Below are 8,412 nucleotides of genomic sequence, written 5' to 3'. Positions count from 1 at the left end.
TTTTTTCTCCTTATTCTCGCACCATCGATTATGCGGAAAGAATTTTTGCTATATGAAAAAATTATTTATAATTCATTGTATTAACCCTTTTTATATTTCTGCTTTAGTCAGCCAGTCGTCTGCGGTTTACGTAAATGACGCTTGTCACGAGTTTGCCTTAGTTAATTTTACAGCATTTATTTATTTTTCCTTTACACAAACTCTGTATAATATATTTTGCTGTTGCGTTTTGTTACGTGAAATTTAAACTAAACACTAATGTTACGAGTTTATTTTCTTCTAATCCGCTGCGGGAAATGCTCCAATTTATTTTTTTTTGTTGAAAATTTTAAATAATTGTGGCAAACAACTTTTTTAAATTTAATCAACAGATCAGGAATGATTCAAGTATTTCGCACGAATTTACATTCTACGTCAATCGTGACTATAATATCTTAATTATAATCAAAATATATGTTGATTTATAATACCTTATTGTAATTATATAATACTTTGATTATAATAATGATTATAATGATTAATAATAATAATAATTAAATCTTAATAAGTGCATAGCGATCGATATTTTTTGCCAGAAGTGTTAAACTTGTCTTTCTAATTTTTATTATTACATTTTATTCATATGAAACAAATTATGATTTCCAGCTGAGCGATGGTACCGTATCCGAGGCGCCGCGGCGCGTCGCTATCGAGGGTGGCCCCGGAAGCGGCCGGACCACTCTTTGTTTGCGATTACTGCATCAATGGGCGACACAGAGCGACGGTCCCGCTTTGGCGTTTATTGTGCCGTTGCGCGAGCTTCGCGGTAGCCCCGTCTTGAATTACCTGGCGCGAGAATTGTTCCCAAGAACGGCCGCGTTGGGTGATGCGATCGCGCAGGTATGGCGTACTTTGCACCTGATGGAGGATCGCGTACTCTTCGTCTTGGACGGTTACGATGAGTGCGTGGGCGGTCGAGCATCACTCGGCGATGCAGCCGATCTCTTAGAGGGACGATTGTTCCCGGACGCCAGGATCCTGGTCACGTGCTCGCCTAGCAACTCAATCGCCCTCGCACCCTTGGTTCAACGCAGAATCCATCTAGCCGGCCTCGAGTGGCCGCACGTTGAGCGACTCTGCGTGGCCTATTTCATTCACAACGACATTGCCGAGAAAGCCTGCGAGTTTCTTGAAGCGCTTAATGTGCAACCGCAATCCGTCAGGCAGCTCGGCCAGCATCCGCTCGGATGGATCATGCTCTGCTGCTTGTATCAGGTAGGATTTGTGATTAGAAATATCAGATGTCTGCTAGTTACAATGCGAAGAATTTTAGTTAGGAAATTACGTCTCTTATTTCTTAAAAGAAAAATATTAACAGATCGTATAAAACTTGTAATGAAAATAAACAATTTATTAGATTAAAAAACATTGAATTATATCAGATTTTATTAATTTTATTTAAAGATTTACGTGCGCTAGAAGCATTATCTTTAACGATAAAATGAATTTAGTAATGAATTTTTATTTTTACACAAATTATTTTTACGTCAATTTATTTTTAATAAATATTTCTATTACATGTTGTTTAACAAAACTGATTTTTTTCAAAATAACATCTAAAGTGATTGTTTTTACATTATTTACGAATATATACGCGACAGTTTTATTGTGACTATAAATTTTTTTTTCTTTGCATATCTTTTGGAAATGGTTCACTTTTCGATTCAAACAACGTATAACGTAGAGAGCCCTAGAAAATCCTACAGAAATATCTTGATCCACGAGCATAATTTTGCTTACCAGGACTCCGGAAATCTACCGACCGAGACAAGCGCCCTCGTGCAAGCTGCAGTGAAGTGCATCGTGAAAAGGAGCTTAGACCCGCCGATTCCCTATAATGAGGAAATTCCAGGCCATTGTAGGAAGCGTCTCGAAGACTTCGGCAAGGTGTCCCTGGCTGCCCTAAGGGAGGGCAGATGCTGTTACACGGAAGCCGAGCTAAGGGCACGAGGTGGAGGCATCGAGGTCACTCGACTCGGTTTCCTCACGAGGGGACTGACCTTCGGTCAAAGACGCAAACCAGATCTTTACACTCCTATTCATATGGCAGTGGCGGAATTCTTGGCGGCGTACTATCTTACTTCGGTGGCGCAATATGCCAACATCCTGCGCCGTGAATTGGAGGGCCTACCTTCGGGCATCATCGGTCATTTAGCCGGCTTGCTGGGTCCCAAGACCCACTTGATTCTAAATCAATTATGTCCGTTGGAAGTGCCACCCAGAGCTGTGTTCTCGTTGCTAAAGGCAGCCGGCGCGTCCGATGGCAACATCTCAGCGGTCTGCCGATTGGTCGGCGCGGGCCCTGGATTCGGGCCCGCGCCCAACGAACGACCTCCGGCTCCATTGGTGCACACGTCTCCTCTAGAGCTAGAAGGATGGGCCAGGATCCTCGAGAGTCCCGCTTGCACGCTTGAGGCGCTCGAAGTGGTGTTCCAAGTGGAACGCGGATCCGATCCAAGATATCTGGACGATTTCTTCGATGCGCTCGCCGGCAACGAGAGCGTCAAACTCGTCAGGATCACATCTTTGCTGGGACAGGAGTTCCCTGCAGATGAAGCGCAGCGATTGGCCGGACATTTAAAGAGTGTGCTTGGCAAAAAGAAGCTCAACGATTTCGAGCTTGTCATCACTTGTCTCGAAGAGGCGGCCCATGATAGGTGAGTCATTTTATAGATATACTCACTTGCCGAAGCGAACTCTAAACTTCCACTTGTCGTGATCTCTCCGAGGATGGCAAGTTCCGAACAACTCGTAAAATTGCCTGTTAAGCGCGCTTCAGGAGAATAAACTATGTTCAACGCGCCGGACGGGTTTACCGGGTTTACCGTCACATAATTGAGTTGCTGAGATTGGTACATAGGCGGTATGGTACATAGGAAGCTCGTGTATTTTTACCTTAAACTTTTTGCTTATCCGCTTAATTATTCTTGCTGTAAGATGTCTTATAATCACCATACAGTAGTGTTTAATAGCGTATTTTAAAGATAGAGTAAAAAATTCTAATATGAAAATATTAAAGTTATAATAGTTTTTGAATTATCAACCAAATAACCGATCATATAACTGATAATGTCACTTAGAATTCGCGAGCTAAAGCTCGTAGTTACGCAGACATGCGTCTTACTAAGAGATAATAGATTAATGGGCATGTCTGTGTAACTACGAACCTCATCGCGCGAATTTTGCATATTAGGATTTTTTATTCTATTGTCTCCAGAATATGCTATTATTAAAATATTACACGATAGTTGTGACGCTCCCTCTATATTTTCTAATTTGTTTCCTTTTTCTTTTACTACTAGTTTTATTGCCATTTCCCTGCTTCTTTTTACTTACTTTCCCTTTTACATATTAATCTTCTATTTGACCGCGATTAAATTTTCATCTAAAATCCTCGCACTATTGTTCCACAGAACTTTTCAATTAACAATGAAACATAACGATGATTTTCTACGTTGAAAAGTACGGGACTATTTTACGGGGCGACTTATCGCGTGGATCCACTTACGTGACTCGATAGTTCGAAGAACAAAGAACCAGCGAATGTGTCGGCATTATTGCACCTCAAGGACGCTCGATATGGCGCCATCGATAGCTTCGATGATGACGAAGAGTTATTACAGAAAGTCTGTAATGTCTGCTTGTGTTCGCTCGGTCATATATGAGGTTGGCCAGGACAAACGGCCAATGAGGATATTTGCTCTTCCGCGCTGCGAAAAGAAGTGTAAAAGACGAGAGAGCGAACGGAGATCTATATTTAGATTTCTACGTTGAGAGATAAAGTAAAAGAAGAAAGACAAATAAAGGGAATAAAATTAATGAAAAAGTTTTAATCTTTATATAGATGGACATAGATCTCTGTACTTACTCGTATATCAAGATTTATATCGTCCATTGTAAAAAAGAAAAAAATCATAAATGAGAGAGAATCTCTTTTTAAACAATAATAAATCACTTATATTTAGCATAAATTATAAATTTGAAATAAAAAGTTTTCTAGAATTTGTAAATGGGTTACACTACAATTAACATTTTCGTCTTAATCAGTATACATTGTCTTATATTTGTAACAATAATAAATTTTTTTAATCTTTGGCTGCATGCTCGTGAACATATAGTATAAATATTATAAATCATTAGGATTTACTATTAAGCTCAGTGGCCACCCCCAAAATTTTCATCAGGTTCGCACGATTCCCGTGGAAACGTCAAAATTGAAAAGTTTGTTTTGTCGCGCGTCGAAGGGCGACGAAAGGGTCCATCGCACGAATATTTGTCTTTGCCCGAAGGGAGCGAAGAAATGGCAGACGTGGAAAAAGCGTGTTTACCTTGCGAGAATCGAGCGAATATACATTCGCATACTTGCGCGCTTGGCTCGCTCACGAATGAGAAAACTTTTGCTGAGAAAGACCATCTCGATCTGCAGTTTTTAACCCATAAGAAATTCAACGACGGTTTCATAATGAGAACTGTAATAATTACGGTTATCTTGAAAAAAATTTATAAAGGCCATTATCGTCAATCTTTCTTAAATTAAAATAGTAAAATAAAATAAAAATAGTCATCACTTTAATTAATTTCTTTCTGTTATTAAAGAGTGATAATTCGTGGCCCCCTAGAATGAAAGATTTACATTGCTGAATTTCCGTGCTCTATAAATGTGTACTGAGTGCTACCTACATTACAATAATTAAACTACTGATTTACCTGATATCATGGACGGCAGTATGGACGAAGATTCATGTATAAACCTTTTTCGTTTGCGTATTCCGACATTTTTCTCGCTGCTTCATCGAGCGTAACAAGACTATTTTATGCATCTGCGCGCATAACAGATGCACATCCATTACATTACACAGTACGCAAAGGTACTTCCGAGGGAATCTTTTTGAAATTTTTCATTTATATTCTTTGCAGTAGATTTTAATTTCTTCCTCACATTACCACGTTTTCATTCGAATTTTATCGATTTCTCTCATTTTAAGCACGCATTCGAGCGTCATTCGACTATTTCAAGCTTTATGTTTTTCGATTCCACCGAGACGCTTTAACTCTCCTTTTCTCCGTGTCCCTGAGGAGATGGAGGAAGTATTTCCACGGGTGGGTCCGTGACACTCGATTCATCGATGAACTTGGCGTTGTGTCGACCTCGAATTTAAGATCAAGCAAACGTGCGGAATTCGAATAGCCACCGATTCATTATTGTTAGAATATGTTATTTGCAATTGCCACTTGACTCATCTATAAATTTTTAAAAATATTAGTTAAAATACTTAGATAGTTCTCTCTAAATAGATTTATGAATTAATTTATTATTGTCTTTTTTTTCTATTTTCTCCTTTCTCTGTTCTTAATCTATCTTATTTATTTTAGTTTAGATTATTTTTTAGATTTTTAACATATCTGTATGTGTTTTGTTACATATGATTTAATATGAAACGTATTTAATTATATTTTACATAAATTTTACCATTTTGTGAATAGAAACGCAAAACTATCTGACTTTTTATGCTTAAAAGGTTGCAGCAGTGATGATATTATCGATGTATAAAAATTCTGAATTTTGAATGAACGGAATCAGAAATTCTTTTTGAATTGAAGTAAACGCAGAATTAGAAGAGATGGAATAGTTGACTTTATGAAATTTAAAAAAAACTAAAATCTAAAATAAAAAATTATAAACTTACATTTTTTTACTCTCTCTCTCTCTCTCTCTCTCTCTCTCTCTCTCTCTCTCGTTGAGCTATCTCTCTCTCTCACCTGAAATAAAATATTTCTTTAATATAAAAGTTCTATAGCTCCTATAGAGACAAAATGACATTGCACCACCCGTCGGACTATATAAACGAACAATACTGAGTTTATGAGACTAAGATTAAAAGTTAAAAAAAAGATTTTTATTCAACTGTAAATTATATGTATGCTTAACGAAGACTTAGAATGGAAATGAAAAACAGAACGGTAATTGTGTCGAGCAATAGATGTTAGAGCTTGCCTTATATATAATTGCAGCTGCAATATTTTAGATAAGGATAGATGTATGCAATTCAATGAGACAGAACGATATAATGTAAGAAATGAATTAAAGATATTATTATTATCGACATTTTAAATTTAGAACTAACAAAGTCTGTTTACTGTCGACATCGATCAAGTTCAATCGTCCCTTCAACATCCCCTTAAGAATTCAATCTCGTTGAACTTCGAAATCAAGAGGCACTTTTTTATTTTTATCGGGAAATTTATTTTCCAGACAACATATATAGTTTTTGTTGAATTATGTATTCTGAGCATGGCGCGAATTCCCGTTTTTAGTAAAGAAGACTATTACGAAAAAAAAATGCGCACAGCACATAACAACGAGAATGTACTCTCTGCAAAGAGTGCGGGCAATAACAAGCTCTCGAAAGAAAGCTCAGTGGAAAAAGAGACAAAGGCAGAAAAAGAGAAGAGAAAGAGTCGTGACGGAAAATTAAAGAAAACGACGAGACATGTCGCGAACTTTAACTTGCGACCGGGCTTACTATCTCCCCTTTTTTACCCTTTCGCGCTCTCTTATTGAATCTCACAGCCTCAATCTCTCTGGTTTTATCCCATTGCCTCGAGCTTTTCCCTGGGGACTTTCTCTTCGCCGTTATACATATTAGTTTTATTCTTCACTTTGCCACTTTCTTTACATGAAAAATTTAATCCTCTCCCATAAAAATGCAAATAGATTTCTAATTGCTGGACCAAACCAGACATGTCGAATCAAAATGCTTTTGAAATGATGTTTTCAATCCAAACATTTTAGATTACAAATAACTTGGATTTGATTGGCGTTTAACGAATTAATTGTAAATAAGGTAATCATTCTCCAAATATTTATAACATGGAAAGTATTTTCCGAATTTTCTTTCTCTCCTTATTGTATTTAATTCTAAATTTTTTTACGTTCATAAAAACTGAGGGCTTCGTTCACTCTGCTTTTCGTCATCGGTCTTTTCTGCCAACCCGAATATACAACTCTTCCCGAATATACAACTCTTCTCGCGAAGTCTCTTCAAACTCCACCAGAGTAGTATCTTTTCCGCGATGCAACTGCGAGGCGGAGGAATAAAAGGAGACGAACATCTATCATTTGCCTCGGAGAAACTCTCTCGACGATGTGCGGCAGCTCATTGTTTCGCGTCGAAACATTCTCCTCTTGTTTCAGTTCCACCTTTACCAAACCCTTTACGCTTTATTCAATCGCTTTTCCGTAACGTAGGCCGTCACTTTTGTTCTCGTGGCGCGAGAGTCAATATTCCTGTCTATCTTTTCTATTCGAACGAATCTATCGGGCCATCGTCGCTTTGAATATTTCTGAAGAGTTCATTCTTTCCGGATATTACTGAAGCTATCATACGCTGCAAGATAAAAGCCACAATTGAACACATGATCTTATCAATATCTTTGCGTATCTATTATATTTTATCTTATAATGATATTTAACATTCGCAAATTTTTATAATCATCGTTATCCTTTGATTAATTTATAATTTTTCTCAAACGATTATATAGAAGATATTAATAAAAATGGTAAAAAATACACTTAACGAATAAAGTGAAGTGTAATTTATTCTTTCCTTCTAAAATAATTATTTGGAAAATAATTTACATTATATAATCTTTCAGCTATTTAATATATAACGTTATCCGAAGTTATACTTTTCTTTTAACTCTGTTGAAAAATTAATAAATTAAAGAATCTTTTAGCCTGTTTTTTTTTTATTCAGGCAACCAAATGAGATATGGAGTGAAATTTTTGAAATTCGCGATATTTTATCGCTTGTTTGAAGCCAGTTACCATGCAAAGTGGCCAAGTTGCATCGTGGAAGTTCTCCCTTTTTTCCTCCTTTTTTGCGTGAAATGAGGCGGATTATCACGTTTGCTGTGATGCGCCTTCTAAGGTGTTTACGAATTCTTCCTGCGTACTTTTCGACGATGTCTAAAACCAGAGAAAATACTCGATTAATATTACGATCCACGTTACGAGAATGTTGCCTGCCATTTTTGCAACTGCACTATTAGCCGTTCCTCCCGCGCTTTTTGCGAATACGCCGCTTGCGCGCAATTGTCTCACATCTCGAAAGCGGAACGGCCAATTTCGCGCGAAAGCTTCGAGAAGCTTCGGTCGCAATAACGTAATTCGCTATAAAGGAAAGGCAAAAATCAAAGTAAAAGAAAGCGATGAAGAAAAGATAATATAAAAAAAATTGTATAGAAAAAAGCGAATAATACAGATGGTAAAAGAATTAAAAGAAAAAGAATATATGGAGAGAGAAAACTCAAAAAATGAGAGGAAGTAGAATGGAAAGAAAAAAACAATATCAAATTTGTTCACATACACAC

The 8,412-nt window shown here is 37.2% G+C and overlaps 1 protein-coding gene across 2 annotated transcripts in view; it reads left to right on the top strand.

Moving 5' to 3' along the window:
* Nucleotides 1-8,412, top strand: part of LOC108750786 — a 140,670-nt gene that overhangs the window by 77,142 nt on the left and 55,116 nt on the right. For both annotated transcript variants that reach the window (XM_018490522.1, XM_018490521.1), the window contains exons 5-6: nucleotides 646-1,254; nucleotides 1,783-2,696. In XM_018490522.1, coding sequence (XP_018346024.1) covers nucleotides 646-1,254; nucleotides 1,783-2,696 — 1,523 coding nt within the window. The remainder of the gene's footprint in view (nucleotides 1-645; nucleotides 1,255-1,782; nucleotides 2,697-8,412) is intronic.

The sequence above is a fragment of the Trachymyrmex septentrionalis genome, unplaced genomic scaffold (assembly GCF_001594115.1).
Source record: "Trachymyrmex septentrionalis isolate Tsep2-gDNA-1 unplaced genomic scaffold, Tsep1.0 scaffold37, whole genome shotgun sequence".
In the NCBI taxonomy this organism is placed as follows: Eukaryota; Metazoa; Arthropoda; class Insecta; order Hymenoptera; family Formicidae; genus Trachymyrmex; species Trachymyrmex septentrionalis.
This window is presented reverse-complemented; position numbering and strand designations above follow the sequence as displayed.